Below are 21,351 nucleotides of genomic sequence, written 5' to 3'. Positions count from 1 at the left end.
TGATCTGAGTTTGCAGCATCATAGCTGTGTGTGTGTGATGACAGAGGAAGGCTGTGGCGGATGAGCTCTGACTGACAGACTGAAATCAGTCGGCTAACTATCGCAGGGAAGTTTCCGGAGTTGTTCTTGAACGGTCTTCTCAATCCAGGGCGCAATGAAGGATCAAAATTACAGCGATGAAATCACGAAAATACTGGAAGAGGCTCCCACTGCCCGCAAAGCACTTTTAGACAACTACGACAACTTGCACAAAGTAGCGGAGTACTGCGAGAACAACTACCTGAAGGCAAGACTATCACACCATCACACTCACTGATTCAATCTGAGAGAGAGACTGTTAAAATTGAGGAAAGCAAAAACATCTGACTCAGTCTAACTGTTGGATAGTATACGTGACATTTAAAGTTTAAGTAACCTTTAACTGCACCACTTTTCATTCTTTGACTTTATAGAAAATCGCTAGAAATTGTTAATTGAAGTTATAAACCTACTTAAAAAAGGTAAAAAATACTTCGCTTCTAAAAATATATTGAACCAACACTATAGTGTAGATCTGTAGCCTATTAGCAAAGTGTATTATCATTATAGTATTTACAACATCTTGTTAAGGAATGCTACAACATGTGGTAAATTGATAAACTGCAAGAAACTGTGTAGTGTACTTTAGATTTTCTACAGTAAACTCAACCGTGGTGTATCAGGCCTGTAGCTAACATATTGAAAGTGGTGGTTATTTTATTTTATTTTTTTCTGAAAAACAGGACCTTTTTGCAGTTATTTGCCCAATTTTCTATTTTTATATGAGGTTTAAATGCTGCATTTTAGTGACATTTCAAACACAACTGATCATGACCACACTTTTTGATGTACCAAAAATATTTCCCACCTTTTTGCCAAATTACTTGCCATACTATTTTAAGCCGTTATTTGCAAGTGTGCATTTAAACAGTACTTTTTATATTGCATTTTTATAAATAGTGTTGAGATATAAATAAAGAATAAAGAAACATGAAAAGATACTTAATTTTAAAATACTATGTTATTATCATCTATCAAGGCAAGGCAAGTTTATTTATATAGCACATTTCATACACAGTGGCAATTCATAGTGCTTTACATAAACAAGAATAAAAGAAATTAAAAAGTAAAATAAAAATAAAAACAAATAATAAAAATGAGTAAAGAAAAAACATAAAATCAGGTAAAATGTGATATAAAAGAATGAAGAAGAAGAGAAAAAACATAATAGTGCAATCTGTCGGACGCAGCACAGTGCTCATTCAGTAAAGGCACAGCTAAACAGATGTGTTTTCAGTCTTGATTTGAATGTGCCTAATGTTGGAGCACATCTGATCGTTTCTGGAAGCTGATTCCAGCAGCGAGGGGCATAGTGGCTAAAAGCCGATTCACCCTGCTTTGACTGAACTCTTGGAACTTCTAGTTTATATGATCCTAATGATCTGAGAGATCTGTTAGGTCTGTATTCAGTAAGCATATCTGTAATGTATTGAGGTCCTAGACCATTTAGTGATTTATAGACCAGTAATAATACTTTAAAATCTATTCTGAATGTAACTGGCATTAAGTTAAATCATTAAATTCTTTTTTAGTAATCTGTTAAAACTTGTTTTAAATTAAAAATGAAGCCTAAATGCAAATAACAAACTAGCCACTAAATTCAACTTTCCTCATTCAGAATATTGAAATAATTCAAATATAATATACAAATAATTTATGATAGCATAGAAGTCAACCATAGGATAGATGAGCTCATATAGGGGACCAATTCTGGACCTTTGTCAGTAAGTGGTGTCTTTCGAACCACCCGAACCCACCCTGGCTACAGCCTGTGTATTGTGTAATATCCAGTAGTTATTAAAAATGAGTGGAAAGGAAGGAAGATGAGTTTAAAGTGAAGCAAGGTTTCCTTTGCTGCCATGTCTTTGCCGAGCCTTTTTCTACCAGTGAATGAATGAATGAATGTATTAACGGATGAATAAAAGTAACTGAATTTACATCTCACTGTTCTGATATAAACCCGAAGTTTCACAATTCAGAGAAAAAAAGATGTTGATTACGAGAGAAAAAAAGTTGAACTGCAGGGCAAAATTGCACATATTCATCACACTACATTGCACTAATTCATCTTGAATTGTACATAACCACTGCACATATACATTTGTAGTTATGTTCATATCTATCTGCATACTTCTGATAAATAATAGCTAGCTGTACATATAATTATCGATTGTAAATCTCTGTTCATAGTAATCACAACCTGTACATAATGTTCATTGTACATCCATCTGTAAATATCACCCATAGTTTTTCTATGATTGCATTTTATAACTTATACCTGCACTTGCAGCTATTGTACTCTAAACTAAACTGCATTTCGTTGCCTTGTACTTGTACATGTATAATGACAATAAAGCTGAATTTAATCTAATCATAAAATATATAGAGAAGGAAAAAAAATCTAAATACCAATGTATAAACTTATTAGTTTTTCTTGTTTTGTCTCAACATTTAAAAAAAACTGTACCCTCAGAATTGACTTTCTTTTCCTTTTTTTTTTCACATTTTGTCTTAATCACAAATCAGATTTTATTTCTCTGAATTTAAACGTTACTAATGTTATAAGATATAACCTGATTTTAATATCAAACTCTGGGGAAAAAATGTAAGAATTGTGAGATGTAAACCTCTGTGAAAACTTGTGAATTCATGATTGATGAGAAATAAAGTCTGAAATATTACATTAATACAGCATTACCGTTTATATATTTTATTTAGTGGCAGAATTAAATGTTAAAAGGTTTATTGTGGCGCAGTACAAAAACAACTGAAGTCTAAGAAACATGGAACAACAAATACAACCACTTGCGTATTTGTACATAAAGCTCCTTCCCTTTTATTTTTGCTCCAGGTTGTTCAATAAGAGCACATATTGCATGCAACACCATGAAGACAGCTAGTAATAATGTGCAATCAAATGAAGATAAATTAACCTTAATTCAAATTTCAGATGAACAGTTTTTGTTAATGGGTTTTTATCTCTGCAGTCTGGAAATGACAGCAACAAAGCTCTGGAAGAGACCAAGGCCTTTACCACCCAGTCTTTGGCTAGTGTGGCCTATCAGATCAGCTCTCTGGCCACCAATGTGCTCAAGCTACTGGACGCACAAACCCTTCAGCTCCGCAAGATAGAGTCCTCTGTCAACCAGATTGGACAGGTATCTCTTTATTCTTCTTTGTCCTCAAGTTCAGCTGGTAGAGATTCTCAATAACTCTGTAAAAGAGTTCAGATGTGTCATGTGGACTCTTTATCGGCTTCACAGTGTCGCCCTTTCATTTCTTTAAAAAAAAAATGGAAGTTGTCATTTAGATGTACTGCATTTAGCAGTTTGTTCATGTGCTGGTTCCTTTTTCACCCTAAGTAATTAAATATCAGTTCAAGGTTTGGCCTGTAAATTGTGGTAACTTTGTTCACTCAGCAGCTTTAAAGCAACTTCTCTTTCGAAAGTGTGTGAATTGCTCTATTAATAATGTAAATGTTTTCTCACTGAAGACTTACAACCATGAAACAGAGTTTTTTTAAACAACAATTTGGACTGATTATACTCGTTTCTTTCCTGGTATGTATCAAAATATTTATAGAAAATTAAATAGAGAAAAAGTTCGCTGAAGAAGAGTTTTCATTCTAACATAAGGCAAATCTTTTGGAATTTTGCAAAAAAAAATGAAATATCCCTAGTGCAAGTTAGGTGCATTTCCATCAAGTTGCTAGAGAGGCAGACTGTAATATTGGTAACATAGTAACCAAGAGTAAACAAGGCAAGCATAATGGAGACAGCTGAATACTTGTCAGGTTTTAATGTTTGCTACATCAGAGTTTATTCAGCAAATACGTTTCCATCTCCCGTTATACACATTAACCTTTAAAAAAAAAAGCGAGCATAAAACGTTTTTGCAAACTTAGGAATTTTTATTAGAATGTTTTTGTTTCTATCATTTGTTTCTCATGCAATACTTTTTTTTTTTTTTTTTTTGCAATTCTCTGTTTGGAGGGTTAGCAGCTAATTCTCTCAAGATTTAAAAATACATCCAAAATTCTGCTGCCCATGTGTTGACACATACATCATCTCGGTCTCACATTTTATGTGTACTCCAACAGCTTCATTGGCTGCCCGTCAAGTCTTGTATTGATTATTGGACATTAATTTTAACAATGTATGAAGCAGTTCATGGTTCTGCTCTAGATTACATTTGTGATTTGATATCTATTTCTTCGGTCTCGCTGTTTAAGCTCTGCCTCGGGTCCTACAATATTTCAGTCTCGTTGTAAACTCAGCATCAAGGTAGGGCATTCTCTTACCACGCACCCGAACTTTGGAATGCTTTTCCCACAAACATTAGGAATGCTGGTTCCCTGGATTGTTTTAAGAAGCTACTTAAAACTCGTCTTTTTATTTGTAATATCTTTTTTTTTTATTCTCACTGTGTTTTTTTACTGTGTTTTTAATTGTTTTATTGTGCTTTGTTGTTTTTTACTATTTTGTAAGTACTTTGAGTCTTAGAAAAGCACATCATAAATAAAATTTATTATTAATATTATACTTCAAAATGTCAATTAACACAAGGTGATGTAAACAGCTTGAGATGGAACCAAACGCTAGATATAAATTATACTAAATTTTTTGGTACAATCATTGTATTACCAAAAAAAAAAAAAAAAAAAACACCTCTTAGGGTGTGTCCTCATCCAAGATATTTCATGTTTGGTCTAAAACTGCCTTTGTTTTATTGCTGAATAGCAATTGCAACTACATTTTTGTTTGTCCTATAGCAAAAATGTAATACAAAAGTTGTACAAAGTAACAATATAAAAGTTAATAGCACTTATCTGGCATCAGGTGATGCCAGTTTAAACATCGGTATAATCTGTGTCATGTGACTAAACATGTTTTTATTTTCACATTTGAAATGTGATATTTTTCACATTTGAAAAATATTAATTATGTTTCACTTACAGAAAAAGTAGTGTAGAACACTTTTAGTTGCATCCACTTGGGGCAAGCTTTTTTTTTCGATAAAAGCTATTTCATTGTGGATTAAAAGCCACACCTAGAAAAAAATGCTTTCAAATCATCAATAGTGTCAAAAAAAACTATATTTATAGCTCCTATACACTTGCTACAAACTAAAATCCTTTTTATATACAATTATTAAGAACATCTCAGTACCACAGACTCACTCTCTCTTGTTTTACACATACACACGTTGCAATCTAGCATATCTGTTATAGTCATCTCTGTTATAATACTGCTTTGATACTTTAGCTTTGTTTATCTTCTAGCCAGAAGTATTGTTTTATATGGTATTGGATTATAAGATAACCACCAAATACGTTTTTTAAACAGTTTATCATCAAACCAATATTTTGTGAAATAAATTGTGCCATAATGTTTCCTCGTGTGGGAAGCAGCCTTGTACTAAGCAAAATATTGTTCATCCAGCTGATTGGGATTGCAAACTAAACCCTTCAGTGTGTCTCAAGACCCCTTCAACTTCACATCAGTGAGTTTTATGTCTAAAACACAAAAAATATGTCCATTCAGTTGTTTTTACAGAATAAAAAGCAGAATACTTGCCAAAAAATGTAAAAGTTAGACAAAAAAACATTGTCCTGAGCCATAAAAGTTTAATGATTCTTTAAACTCATAGCTGAAGGAAATGAAAATGACTGAATGGAGCATACACTAACCTATGTATTATTTAGTTACAAGATGACACCAAGCAGTCTAAAACAGGGTAGACACATGGTAGACAAGTAGATACCAGGTTGTGAGCATATTCATGGTAGTGAGCATATTCCAGATGATACGAAGTACCCGGATGAGCCTGTGTTAGTAGTTTCAGTGGTTCTTATCTGGAAATAACATACATTGGAAAGTGGAGAATGACCAATCAGAAAAGAGCATTCCAGACAGCTGTGTAATAATCTGCGATAACAACTGCCTGCATGTACTTTATTCTGCTTATTACATGACTACTTGCTACAAAATATAAAACATACAGTGTAGACACAAAATATTGCTCTGAGCCATAATAGTTTAATAATTATTTAAACACAAAGCTGAAGGAAATGAAAATGTCTAAATTGAGCGGATGGAGCATTTCCCAGAGATGAGTTGCGGCTGGAAAGGCCTCCGCTGCGTAAAAACTTGCTGGATAAGTTGGCGGTTCATTCCGCTGTGGTGACCCCGGATTAAAAAAGGGACTAAGCTGACAAGAAAATGAATGAATGAGCTGATGGAGCATACACTAACCTACGTATTATTCAGTCACATGATGTCACCGATCAGTCAAAAACAGGGTAGACACATGGTAGACAAGTAGATACATGGTTGTGAGCATATTCATGGTAGTGAGCATAGTCAAGATGATTCAAAGAACCCGGATGAGCCTGTGTTATTAGTTTCAGTGGTTGTTATCTGGGAATAACATACATTGGAAAGTGGAGTATGACCAATCAGAAACAAGTACTTCAGACAGCCGTGTAATAACAACTGCCTGCATGTACTTTATCCTGCTTATTACATGACTACTTGCCACAAAATATAAAAAATGAATATAAAACATTGTTCTGAGCCTTAATAGTTAATTCTTTAATTAAAGGCAAAGCTGGTAGAAAGTAAAACAGGTTATCTGAAAATAACACCTTGGAATGTAGTGTCAGACCAATCAATATCAAGACATTGATGTACATTATTCTTTACCTATGTAGCCTTGAGTTTTGTCAGATATTTTATTTTATTCCAAAATTGGTTTCAAAAAAGGTGTTTTGGTGAGGGATTTCCAATCGTTGAAATGATATAGATGGGATAGTGTTGGGGAAATCAGTGTTAGGGGCCCCCGTCACCCGGGTGATAATACTCTGTGGGCCCCCTCCTCTATCCCCTTGGGCTCAGCATTCCAGTGCTCTCCGTGCTCAGCCTGCAGAACCAGGTCACCTGAGGCAGGGCTGAGCGGGGGAATGAAAGAGCCAGTGTTCTCTCACTCAGAGCCAAAGTTTGAGCCCTGATTGATGTTCTCCATTGTCTGAACTGTGACCAGGAAGAGCTGGAACAAGCAGGCCTGGGATAATGGCGATCGTTCTCACCCTGTCTGAGGGCCAGATTCAGGAAGTATCTGATGTCTGAGCAGGCCTTTTCTGTATTATAGTGAGAACATTAGTTCCTCCTACATCACAGACTGAGGTTTTACTGTGGGAGTTGAGTAAATTGAAGCTGTTTGACTCTGAATATCTTATGGTCAAAAAGTTTTGCCTGTCAATATTTGAATGTGTTTGGATTTATTGTTTTTTTTGCCTTGCTTTTAAAGCAGGTAGTGTAGCAATATTTTTATAACATAATATAAACATAAGATCATATTTAAGGATCACATTAATAGATTAAATAAATAGTTTAGCTTTGCCACTATGCTTAGCCTCTAGGTTTTACCAATATATCATCAAGTTTTTAATAATTTAAAATAGAAAGACATGTATATGATCACTTATTATCCTATATTTTACGTAGAGGCCAGAATGTTTAATTTTTAGTTTTGTCAATTTCCTTCGGCTTAGTTCCTGATTTATTGGGGTCGCCACAGTGGATGAACCACCAATTACTCTGGCACATGTTTTTTTATGTGGTGGATGCCTTTCCAGCCTCAGTTTTTTATTTCAACATTATTTTCAGTAATATTGTTTAGAGATTTGTCATATTTCTGTCATTTACATGATATCTGTGCAAGACAATGGTAAAAATTAACATAACAAGAACAGACAACATTATATACTAATCAATATTTTAAGTGGACCAAAAAAGTTTTTCAAAATTCTCCTAAACGAAAAAGGGGTTTGAGCACATTTACTTATATCATTTTTTTAAATATCTTTTCTTTTATTCAGACAGTGGACATGCACAGGGAGAAGGTGGCCCGCAGAGAGATTGGTGCATTTACAGTTGGGAAGAGGGTTCCTCGCAATCATAAGGTTGTTCCACCAGCAAAAAACAAAGAAGCCAAGCTAAAGTACACCCGTACACCCATCTCTTTCTCTAGCTTGGACTCTGTTGGCCATGGAGTGAAGGTGAGAAAACATACAATCTCATGAATTGGGTGTTGAACATTGTTAAGGATGTTCCTAATTGACTGCAGTAGTTATTAAGCAACAAAAAACTAATCATAATCTGACTTTTTTAAAGGTCCCATGAAGTGTTTTAAAATGTGCATTTTTATTCGATGTTTGACATAATCTCAAGCGAAACTCGAAGAGAGGGTGGGACATAGTGTAGCCCCTCCCCTTTTTTAAAACTGCCAATAGCGTTTTGTTTTCATCACCACTCTTTGGAGTGAAAGCGATTAAGCACAAGTGCATCGAATGAAAATTAAATGAGAAGCATCTTGAAGGGGCGGGGCTTGTCAGATACTAGAGATCATTTGATTGGTTATAATTTAATCAGAAACTGTAGTATGAGGTGATGTGGGTAAAAACATTGATCCATTGAGTTGGAGATGACAAATACAAGCCTTGCATTAGTTTTATATCTTCGACACAAAATTTGTTGCTGTTTTGTAGCTTATAGATATCTTAAAAACTAATAATACCGATACTAACATCTAAAAACCTTTATTTTAATTTCATGGCACTTTTAACTCATTGAAATGTATGTGTTTATAATATGTTTAGTTTTTTTTTTGCAAATTTATTAACTGTAAATAGAAAAAATATTTTTTTTTTCAAAGGATATTAAGTGTCCTTTGCAAATTATAAATAATGTAGCTGTGTTTGAATATTAAAAACCTGCAAACTTTTAAAGCTAAAGTGCACAACAAATAAATAAATAGTCTTTATTTCTGTAGTTATGAACAATAAAAACAAGTCATCAGTGATTCTAGTTTCACTTAGATTTATTACAAGTGTATGTCCTGTCAGTCTTTCCACATACATTTTATTCTGCTACAATTCATGGACTTTCACACAAATCTATGTTACAATCACTGAAGCTGAGCTATAAATCACTTACTTGGATCATAACTGCACTGTAGTTTACGATAAGAGAGTTCTGAAGAGTGCAGAATTTATTCACTGAGCTCAGGCACTTAATAAAAACTCATTTTATTTACAGCCTTAACTGATCTAATCAAAATCTGATTGACCATTAGGAACAGAAATGTGTGTCAATGCTTATTAATCTCTCAACTTACCACTAAGAAACCTCTTGCTCATGTCACGCACACAATATAGGTTTAGGTTAATCAACTATTTCCTCCTAATTTACCACTTTTCTGTTAGCCTCTAGTGTTGGAATTCAGATATGGTGATGATGGGTAATTAGTTTCTTAAACATTCGATAAGCCGTTGAACCCAATCAAAGCAGATTGGGCCGACTGACCAATCAGAGCAGAGCAGATTTAGTTGTTTGAGTCTCAAAAGAGGTCGTGTGGAATGTATATAATAAAAAAAATGAATGTATTTTGAGACCTTTAAAACAAAATGAGAAAGATTTTTAAGAGTATCAATGTGGTAATAATAATAATAATTAATAATAATAATAATTCCTTACATTTATATAGTGCTTTTCTGGACAGTCAAAGCACTTTACGCATTTTTGGGGGGAATCTCCTCATCCACCATCAGTGTGCAGCGTCCACTTGGATGACGCGACGACAGCCATATTGTGCCAGAATGCATACACCAGCTGATTGGTAGAGAGGAAACCAGTGATGTGATGAAGCCAGATATGATATGGGGATGGTTAGGAGGCAATGATGGAGAGAGGCATGGGCAAATTTAGCCAGGATGCTGGGGTTAAAAACCTACTCTTTTTTGAAGGACATCCTGGGATTTTTAATGACCACAAAGAGTCAGGACATTCACAATACTGGGGCATTAGGACCCACACAGACTGCAGGTTGAGCGCCCCCTGCTGGTCTCACTAACACCACTTCCAGCAGCAACCTAGCTTGTCTGTGTGGTCTCCCATCCAGGTACTGACCGGGTACAGCCCTGCTTAGCTTCAGTGGGCAATCATGTGGCATTGCAGAGAGCTGCCAATTTCTGCTGCTTTAACTGCTGCTAAACATTTTTTTTTAAGAATGTAACTATAATATAATAGTATACAGGGGGAATAAATGATGACCCAGCATTAGAAATTAGAAATGAAATTCTAAAAGAAGTTAGAAATGAGAAGTAAAATGGTAAAAAGTAGAGTATGCTCATTTTAGCTTAATTATTCTTTTTAATCTTTGTCATATTTGACCACATCCTGTGATAAAACAGTTTAGCCTGGCATGAATTAACAGTGCAAACACACACACACACTCAGAGCAATGGCACATTCAAATCACTCTCTTATTTTGCCTCAAACACACACACATTCAAACACTCACACTCACGGTTGGTTGGCTGGCCACCAGCCACTAAGCAGCGTGGGAAAACAGCTAGAGTCATTAATTGGTGCTAGTACCCATGCTAAGCTAGCTCATTGATACCCTGTTAGGTCCGTAAAGCAGTGAGCAGACAAACAAACACAAAGCTACAAGCATTTCACAGGAATGCACTTGTCAGAGACGAAACAAGTGGCACAAAACCACAGAAAACTGCTGAAGCACACATTTAGATTTAGAAAGTCTAGCACGTTTGCCCACACATCTACCAAAGCTTCTTTTTTTTACATCTAAAGTTACTTTTTTAATTTAAAATGCTATTGTTTTAATCATTAAATGTATATTTAGGGGCACTTTGGGTCAGTGAGACTGTATTTAGGGTAATTAATTTGCCAGGATGCATTTAATGGATTGATCAAAAGGGACAAATACAGCGTTACAAAGCATTTCTATTTCAAATAAACAAATTATTCACCAAATAAACTGAAATCTTTAAACCCCTCATCACAGATTCCACAAAATTATTAAGCAGCTAATTTGAAATTGTTAGCACTAGATTAGATTAGCTTACAGATTGTTAGCACGACAATAAAATGACTTCTGAAGAATCCTAAAAAAAAAAAAATCATACAAAAAACAAATGTAAACGTAAAAAAAACGTAAATATATATTTATTTAATCAGAATCTCTCCAGAATAAGTGGATAATATGGAATCTATTTTTGTTGTCTACTCGTTTAAGAGTAGTGTAAATTCCGACTTACTTCATTTGTGACAAACCCTTCCTTATTATAATAAGTAGGTATGCAATTTCGAATGCAGCCAATGTTTGTTTGCACATGAAGCTATTCAATATTTTTAACTCTTCCAGTGCTCAGATATTTCTGGACATGAAATTTGCTAATGCTGATAAAAAGGAGTGAGGGTGGTCAGTTTGTAATTGGTTTGTGGATTGTTTTTGTTTTTATATTAATGTAGCTCCATCCAGAAACCATAATCATCCTATTTGTTGTTTTCAGGATTCTGGCCAACCACAGTTAAAAACGGCTACCATGTCGCGCAGCGGCAGCATACTGAGGTACATCTAGCACACTCACATTTGTCTAGTATCTTACATAGGATGTGTTATTTTAGCAATGTTTACACACTTTTCGATTTTTGACTGAAAGTTTGAATTTGATTTGAATTTATTTTATTCTTTATCTACTTTTTGTTTTTTTTATTTTGGTAAAACTTTATTTTTAAATTATTTGCTAAGGCAACATTTCTATTGTTAACTTTTTATTTTATTTTACATTCAATCAATTAGAAGACACTTTTGTCAGTGTGAGTGATTTACATGTTAAGTCAATGCGAAGACATGAATAGACATGCTGTGGTGCTGTATGGACAAATGAGGAGCCGCAAATAAAGCAGCGCTTGTTGAATGTTTTGCACAATTAACGTTTCGTGCGAATCGCTCAAGGTGGAAAATCTAAACTTCAGTGGACATTTGCATCACATTAACCAATCAGAAACTTTCTCTTGTACGGGTGTGATTATGAAGTAGCACCAGAAACCAGGTATAGTTCTAGAGGAGTTGATGAGCTCAAAGAGCTGAGTGCACCTCTAAAAGGATCTAGTGGACTCAGACACGGTGCCAAACAAATATATACACTGTTTTCAGCCACCCTAAAGCACATAAACAGCTGTTCTCTCAAAAAAATCCATGTTAGCCATTTAGCAATGAAGGTAGAGTCATTGAGCAGACAGAAGCCCTGCTTATAATGCGAATCCATGTCTATTGTGAAGTGAATTTGATGCTCGAATGAAGCGAGTAAACTCAAAATGTTCACAAGTCTATTTAGGTGCGAATAGCATGTTTTATTTGCGCGTTCTGCATCTGCTGTGAACACAGCATAAGGAGTTTAAGTAAAGTGTCTGGTGCATATAGAGAGAAGAATGTTTCTACAGGTGGTTTGTCAAGCCCACTCACCTGTGTGAACTACACTACGTAAATGCACAATGTTTTTCTCTTTTTTTCTTTTATAAATATGGTGAGATTATAAAAAAGTGGTGCAAATGTGCAAAACTGCTGCAAGTGCCGGTTAAAGTGTCAGAGAGATGAAAGAGTGTGTTTTCTACAAAGTTTATTTGATTATTTTATGCGACTCTTAATAATTTTATTGAACAATCCTGACAAATTTACTGATACTGACACCTCAACAATACTGACTTGTGCCTGTTTCTTTAATTGAATTGACATGTTCTTTAAAGCTGCTTGTGTCAGTCATTTTTTCGTTGTCTTGTGCCATTAACACAAAGATGCTGTTTTCACACAATCTTGAGATGCAAGCATTCATTCTTTATACAGGATCTACCTGTTATCTCTAGAACATCCTGTGTGACACCCACACAACCGCAGCCACTGTGACTATCATGCTAGTGATTACATCTTCTTTCACTTTATATTAGATCCTCCATGAAAATCTCTCTGTTACGCTTTAAAAAAAAGTATTCAGATATACAGTCACATTAGCTGATGGAATCAGACACACTCGTGCAGTCTCAGTCCTGCGTTCCTCTTCTGACTCAGTTTGAGAGCCTTTCTCCAGGAAGTGCTTTTTGTTTGTTCTACCCACTTCCCCTCTTTGCGCGGCCTGAAAGCTCTGTGGTGACTTTAGTTTCTCAGCACGAGCACATGAGACATGCACACGTCTTTTCAGAGCAAAGTGTATTTCTGCAAAAAATACAGAAGTTCTTGCCTAATATGAACTGTTTGGCCACTCATAATGTGTTTCGTTTTCTGTGTGTTGATGAAGTCGAGGCGGTCGTCCTCCAGAGCCAGTCCAGTGTCCTGTGGCCCCCAGTCTGTCTCATGGAGCATCACTGACCTCACTCAACGACAAGTCTATCACGTAAGAACACACTTAAAAGCCACATTTACTAACAGCTTTTCCCTGAACAAATCCACGATTTACTAAAAACATGCTGTGAAACATTACACTGTGAAACAATGCTTTTCTTACTTAGAGATTTTGCCTTGCATCTAGTAAAATTATCTAAATATTCCTAAAACAAGAAACATTTTCAAGACAAGCTTATAATATTGTCCTTTTCTGAAATGATAAGTCCAAATTATGTTAATTACGTTAAAAATTATTAGCAAATTAAAATAAATACTTAATTTTGACTTATTTCTAAAAACAAAACAATATTTTATGTTTGTCTTGAAAATATTTAAAGAATTGTTAGATATTTGGACTAAATACAAGAGAAAACCCTTAAGTAAGAAAAACTTTTTTTGCAGTGTACAGATGAAAAATCTTATTATGCAGTTATTTTTGCGACCTTATTTGATTGCATTTACAACAGTTTCCTTTTCAGGTGCAACATTTATAATAGGAGGGTATTTAAATAGTAATTAAAAATAAATAAATCATGCAATGTCATTTACTAAAATGTATGTAAGTGGTCCAAAATTAAACAAAAAGTGCTCAGGTGTAGCTTAAATAATGTGCCCGTACTCTTTAGGTTAGGGATTCACCTTGATTTTTATAAATGTAAAGCCATTGGAAAATGTGGATTACAAGTACATATAATGCACACGCATCATCTTCTTTAATATGACAAAAGATCCAAAGAAAATCAGCACTCTGCCACTTTAGCTAATTTTTAGTGTAATGTTTTCCTAAGGTTAAGTCTTCCTAACTCTATTTCTTCAATCACTGCAGTTCGAGTTTTGGTATAGCTGTGCCACCTCCTGTAGTGCCCAGCTGGCCCACCAGCCCTGATAGTGACATCATCAGCACACTATCGGAAGAAGTGCGGGAAGAAGGACCACCGCCTCCACCCCCAATGATGGAGGCGAAGGGTGAAGTGAATCATGCGCAGGAGGCCGCTCCACCAGCTCCACCACCACCTCCACCTCCTCCCATGGATTGTCCTAACAGCATCCCCCCGCCTCCTCCAATGCCCATCTCATCTACACCTGAACCAAGCAGCATGATGGCCATACCACCTCCCCCTCCTGCTCCACCTCTTGAAACAGGTTAGTTTGTGCTGACAGAAATAATCATTCAATATGACAGATAAGGTAACAACAGGCTACACCGTGAGATATGCAGTGTTGGGCAAGCTACTTGAAAATGTAGTGAGCTTAGCTATTAGCTACTCTACTTAAAATGTAGCTTAACTTCACTAAAAGCTACCCCCTGGGAAATGTAGCAAGCTAAGCTAAAAGCTACAAGGCAAACGTAGCTTAGCTACATCCAAGCTATTTTTGCAATTTTTATTTTGAAATCGAAACAACTTAAATCCAAGTCAATCATATTTTAGTGATCAATAAAACTGTCAATGAAACATATGAGGCATAATATTTCAGTTCGGTCATTTACTGTAAATAGTATGCTGTACTACACAGAAACAAATTATAGTATAACAGCTAAAACAAAAAATTCAATAAAACCAGGTGTACACATTTGAAATACTATAGTAAAGAGAATTTTTTTGGAATTATATATATATTAGCTTCAGAAATAACTCCTCTCCCTCAGTCATCTTTCCGTCAAGCAAGTTTCGGTTGGTGACATCGCTAACCAGAGGTGGCAGTAACGCACCAAAAAGTTTGTTGTCGAACACCGTAAAACAGGAAGAAGAAGAATTCCTCATTCTATCCATCCTATTTATTTACTTTCACCCGCTACACACCGGCCTCAGCTCTGTGAATTTCGGTGCCGTCACTTATTGATCCGCGATCTGTAAATGTAGCTTGTGTGGACGCTACTGCGCTACTTGACTAATAAAATAGCTTCGCTACTGAAAAGCTATTTGATTTAGAAAGTAGTGACACTACCGCCAAGCTACTGAGAAATGTAGTTAAGCTAGTAGCGTCACTACTTGTAGCGATGCTACTGTCCAACACTGGAGATATGTAAGGCATAAAGTACATCCAGACGGTTGTTATCACAGAATAAATCTTGACAGTATATATAACAGTCTGATATGAAGTGAAGGTTTGTTATATACGACTTGAGGGCTGTAAAAAAAAAAAACGTCTGGATGTATTTATTCAACGTATTAAACGGCTACTTACACAAAACAAAAAAAATTAGGCACAAAACATGAGCCCTAATTATTTGTTAGTTCTACAATTAAATGCAAAGCTGACAGAAATGAAAACTTCTGAACGGAACAGATGGAGCATACACTAACCTATGTGTTATTCAGTAATAAGCTGTCAAAAATGAAAATGGTTGTGACAGACAAGCGCCAATGTATTTATATGACTATGAATGTATGCACTGATGGAGAAGATGATTTGAAGATTTCGGATGAACCTGTTATTAGTTTGTAGTTTAAATGTGGAAACTGACCAATTAGAATCAAGTATTCCAGAGAGCTGTGTATTTATATGTGATAATGTTTTTGTCCATGTTAGGTGATAATCAGCTACTTTACAGTAGTCAACAATTTAAGTGGATGAAAAGTTTCTTAAACTATTGAACGAAACTCATTCTAGTGGTGATGGCACAGTGAGTAGCGTTGTCGCTTCATAGAAAGAAGGTTGCTGGTTTGAGCCTCAGCTGGCTCAGTTAGCATTTCTGTGTGGAGTTTGCATGTTTTGCATGTCCAAAGACATGTGGTATAGGTGAGTTGGGCAAGCTAAATTGGCCATTGTGTTTGTGTGTGAATGAGAATGTATGGGTGTTTCCCAGTTATGGGTTGCAGCTGGAAGGGCACCCGCTGCATAAAACATATAAGTTGGCGGTAGTTCCGTTACGGCAACCCCTTATTAATAAAGGGACAAAGCTAAAAAAAAGAAAATGAATGAACACTTATTCTTGTCTTAGGACAATATTGAAAGTCTACTTTGATCCACTTCAAATGTTTCTTACATACTGTACATTGATATTAAAAATATGTTTTGAAAGAAAATTCTTACCAAGGCTGCATATATTTATCAAAAAAACAAATATATGACCTGATTTTTTATTCATTAAAAAAAAATTATTCAAGGAAAGATAAATATGCAACATACAAACCGCTAAAAAGAGCTGAAATATGGCATAGTCCCAAGACAAAAGACATATTGACACTGTAAAGGATATCTTTAAAACTAGTAAAATGAGTATTAAAAACAAACAAAAATGTGCTATAGAAGTAAGTATGCATGTGTCAAGTAAAAATGTAGTGTAGCCAGTGTTTCACAACTGGTGGGTTGATACCCAAAAATGGGTCACAGAAGAGGTCTGAGTGGGTTGCAGAGCGTTCTTATGATGCTTTTAGATTTTCAAAGATGTGTGTGAAAGCTGTTGATGCTCCTTTTAGATGTGGTTCATATGCGTATGAGAAAAACGCATTCACCTAAAGGCCATTTCAGACCACTTGTGGCATTCGGAAGTCTATTTTCAACAGTAGAAATGCAGAAAGCTGGTTTCAGTGGTGCCATGAAGGCAGTGGCTGCATGCAACCAGTGCTCAACCACCTGCTTTACAAGCCCAGCCTCTGAGCTAGAAGTAGGCTTGCTAGGTAAAAAAAAAAAAAGTTATATAATAAATAAATAGAGTTGCAGTTTAATACCAAGAGATACTATTGGTCCCAGATCCAAATACTATAAGTAATTTTAAGTTGATAATTACTGGTCTAGTCCAATGGCACATTTGGTCACTGAAGTCAAGGCAGAGTAAGTGAATCAATAAATATTAGTTGTACAGTGCAACAGAATTAAGTCGATTGTTTTTAACCAGTGGCTGAGGAGATTGGCTTTCCTCCACCTGAAGCTCTCGGTGACATGCCTCCTCCACCAGCCCCTGATGGCATTGATCTTCCAAGCCCACCACCTCTGCCTGGAGAGGAGAACATCGAAGGTACAAAAATGTCCAAACTAAAGCGCATGCTTGTTCAAAAGTGATATTTTGTTGTGCGCCATGCTTCAAAATGATATCACATTTACTTTATCTTGCAGCCATTTTATCTAAGTGTGTGATCGTGGTGTTGTGGTTATTTGTATCTGCAAGCTTTTATTCTCGGAGCTCTTATTCCCCACACTTGTCTCTCTCTTGTCACTCAGCTCTGCGTTCTCGCCGGTCACGGGTGCGACGTCATCCTCCTAGCACTCGCTCTCTCTCTCTTAGGGTCCGCATGGGCCCCAGCGCTCGCTCGCTGTACACACGCTCGCTTTTCCTGCCTGCTGCTCAATCACGTAAGGCCTGCTCAGTCCTTATTTACTGAAGCTCACTGCTAGTTTTTACTGTTGATGGCAAAAATTTTAAAGAGATTGTTCACCCAAAAATGTAAATATGCTCACCATTTTTTTCACTCTCAAGTGGTTCCAAACCTTTACGAGTAAATTTTTTTTTTGTAGTGAATTACAAAAGAACATATTTGGAAGAATTGTGTATATTGTAACTATTTACATCCTAAAGAAATAGTAGTTACTAGTTTCCAACATTCTTCAAAATATCTTCTTTTGTTTTCAACAACAAAAAAAACACATAAAGAAACAGGTGAAGCAAACATACGAAGGCTTAGAGTCTTAGGTGCTGTTTACACTAGTGCATTTTGGTTTTAATACACATGTATATTTATTAAAGTTATGTAAACACACAGTGTTTTAAAAACATTAAAGACCTGGTTTAGTTTGCATACTAATGCGTGGCTATCCACAATTGCTCTCTCATTGCTCTTTTAGACTATTGCGTATCGTTCCCTGATGCCCTTACATATGACTACTACACAACTGATAGACAGCAAGTACTGATGCCGGCAAAATGAATACATGCCCAGTGAGCATGAATGGTATAGAAGGCTGTGGAAGAAGTCTGTTTTTTCGAATCCCAGTAAAAATTCTAGTCTGGATGAGGAGCACTTGTATTCTAATATGCCTTAAAACTAAAACACACTAGTGTAAATGCCACTTTAATATTTGGGTGAAGTAACCCTTTTAAGTCAACTAAAACACTTCTGTTTTCTGGCATGCCAATATTTCAAAGACCCATTAGTCAAAAGCTTTGCCCATTTGGTCTTCAGAGTTTCACATTCTTACTGGCTGGAAGATGTCTCCAGTCTGTACAGACTATTTCTCCATGTCATGCTGCTTCTCTTTATTGACACCTGTCAGTCATGATCCCCCCGCCCCCTCCATACCCTCCTCCTTTGGCTCCGCCTGCTTCGCTCAGTCCATTGTGCAGGATTCCTGCCCGCCTGCAGCACCTGGGTAAGTGCTTTTCATTTCTGTTTGCCACTTTCTCAGAATGCTTTTCAGCAAGCCATTTTAGCCAATTTTTGTTTGTCATTTTTAATCGTGCACTTGTTTTACATCCTCAACAAAATTAGAATTCTCCTGTAAATGGAAAGCTTGCAGAGGAGATGATGCATTTTTTTGTCATTTGACAGCTGCTGCGAGGTGGAAAAATGTGTACAGTTTAAACATGCTTGTGGTCAGATGCATGGCAGTTCCTGCTCTAATGTTGTCAATGTGTTAACGTTGTGTTTAGATCTTGAGATTCCAGCACCGCCCCCTTCACCACCACTAGACGATTTTGACAGCTATGAGGAAATGCCCCCTCTGCCTCCCCCTATTGACTATGACATGTCAGCACCAGTCGACTATCTGGAGAAAGGTTAGAGGTTTTATTGTCATACATATCTAGCTTTGTGATTATACTGTTTCAAATTAAGGGTTTCATTTTCTGTTTGAGGAACTTCTATTCAAAAATGTTTTTATATACAATTTTTGAATAGATTTTACACAAATTGAAAATCACAGTGGACAAAAATGGCAATTAATATGAAGCTTAAAATAAAAATAAAATAAAAAAGAATTACATAACATAACATTACATTACATTACATAAGCATTACATAAGCTTAATTTCTAACATGTGATAATCATGGAGAAGAACAGAGGTTTTTATCCAAGAAATTCAGACATCTTAATATTGCCAACCCCAGAATCCAAATAAATGTACAAATTGTAAAAAAAATAAATAAATAATATATATATATATATATATATATATATATATATATATATATATATATATATATATATATATATATATATATATGAGGAATTCCATGCAAATGTCAAATGGTAATAAAAAAATTAAGTTTTCAACAAAATACGGAAAGCGTTTCTGGGTTTTTTGTTTAAGTATTTTACAGTACTTTATAAATACTTAAAAATGCATCTGTCAATGGTTTTAAACTATTCTATTTGATTTACCAAAGTCACACAAGTGGCAATTTTACATCTGTCACATCCATAACGGAGAGATGTCACATCCATAACGACACTTTTTCCTCATAAATTTGAAAATATGAGTTGTTCTGGAAAATATAAACAAAAGTTCCAATGTAATGTTAACATATGCTTTCTATGCAAATTTACGTTTTGAGTTTTTACTGCAAATGTCACATCCATAACTCTTGAATTGCATATATATATATATATATATATATATATATGTATAAAGGGTTTGTGCTGCAAATAATCCATATACATAATAAATAAGGAGTGATAGGTATGTTTCGCTTTGTGATTTTTATCCATTTTGCAAATAACATTATGAATGGCATTTTAATATGATATCAGTACAACAAGCAATTCTGTTGCCAAAGCTTTAGTTTTTTTCCATTTATTTTTTTTTTGTATTTCCTACAGCACAGTAATGTTCAACACATCTTTCATATTGGCGTTATTTGTGGTCTGCTGAGAATAACTTGTTATTACTGCCATAATAATGCCACCCCATTACACTTACAGTAGCTTATAAAATCATTTCACTGATTGTTTAGTTTAGCGGAAATTACTCCCAAAACTAACACAAAGCATTTTGAGGCATAGGAAAGATTTTGCATGGTGAATCAATATTCAGTAAAATCTTTTTTTTTTTTTTTTTTTACTAAATGATTCTATTTACATTTAATTACTATTAAAGAATTTGTACAGAGACTGATTTTCCATTGTAATCTTCTTTTCTTCCAAGTGGTGGCACTATATACATATGACACAGGCAAGCCGGGTGACCTGGTGTTTCAGGAAGGGGACATCATTTACCTCACCAGCAGGAATGAGGACGGCTGGTGTGAAGGGGTCCTGAACGGAGTTAAGGGTTATTTTCCTGGCAACTATGTGGAGTCCACTGCTTGAGTCCACTGCTTGACCGGCCATATGTTTTTACAATGTCACTGAGCAAATTATTTGAGACCCGAAGCACCTTCTTTTAACATTTTGTCAAGTGAATCTGTTTAGTTATATTGGCTGTACTGAGCTCCTTTTTGTTGTAGTTCTTGTTCTCAAACATCACAAAAGCTACTAACATGCTGACCGATGTTCCCAGCAAAGATGAGCTTGCGTTTATGAAAATACCCTGTCTCAAGTTTACTCTGGTTTTAAGAATAATGATCATTTATCTCTCAGGACTTTAAGTTATAATCTCAATGTACGACATATAAAGAAACATTTTATGTGCATTTCAGATGTATTTGATCTATTAAGATTATAAATGAATTCATATTTTAGTTTGAATAGGTTTTTATGCAGAGTAAATATAATATAAAATAATATATTTGTGTAATTTAATTTAGTTTCCTAATTAACATTTATTGCTTGTGATCAGTTTATAACATTTCTTAGATTCCCTTTTGCGAATATTGTATTTAACAATATTTGTACTGTGGTGAGTTAAGGAAATCTGTTAATGTGCACCAGCTCACGTCACTGTTTTATGGTACCAAGTTAGCTTTTACAGTCCACAGGCTTTTTGATCTGTTCATTTATAATGAACAGGCTCATCTGTCTTATTTTTTACTTTTCTAAACTGTTACACAGTTGTCTATTTCATGTTGAGGAAATGTATAAAAATTTCTTTGATGTAAATGTGTGTCTCTTTGTTTTACAAAAATGAAAGAGTAATTATGGAGAATATAC

The 21,351-nt window shown here is 35.3% G+C and overlaps 1 protein-coding gene and 1 long non-coding RNA gene across 4 annotated transcripts in view; one reads left to right on the top strand and one right to left on the bottom strand.

Moving 5' to 3' along the window:
- The window catches only part of LOC141381225 (uncharacterized), a 34,876-nt gene that overhangs the window by 1,863 nt on the left and 11,662 nt on the right, over positions 1-21,351 (bottom strand). The gene's annotated exons all lie outside the window — the stretch shown is intronic.
- On the top strand, positions 21-21,346 carry abi3a (ABI family, member 3a). Of its 3 annotated transcripts, none has more exons than XR_012400627.1 (11): positions 70-286; positions 3,066-3,236; positions 7,958-8,137; positions 11,456-11,514; positions 13,238-13,333; positions 14,150-14,466; positions 17,165-17,284; positions 17,488-17,619; positions 18,447-18,633; positions 18,914-19,039; positions 20,408-21,300. XR_012400627.1 is itself a non-coding variant. In XM_005164048.6 (11 exons), exons 1-11 carry the CDS (start codon positions 155-157, stop codon positions 20,569-20,571), a joined length of 1,593 nt encoding a protein of 530 aa, XP_005164105.2. In that variant the 5' UTR covers positions 70-154; the 3' UTR covers positions 20,572-21,300.

The sequence above is a fragment of the Danio rerio genome, chromosome 3, assembly GCF_049306965.1.
Source record: "Danio rerio strain Tuebingen ecotype United States chromosome 3, GRCz12tu, whole genome shotgun sequence".
Lineage (NCBI taxonomy): Eukaryota > Metazoa > Chordata > Actinopteri > Cypriniformes > Danionidae > Danio > Danio rerio.
Note: the sequence above shows the minus strand (reverse complement) of the source record. Positions and strands in the feature narration are given on the sequence as shown.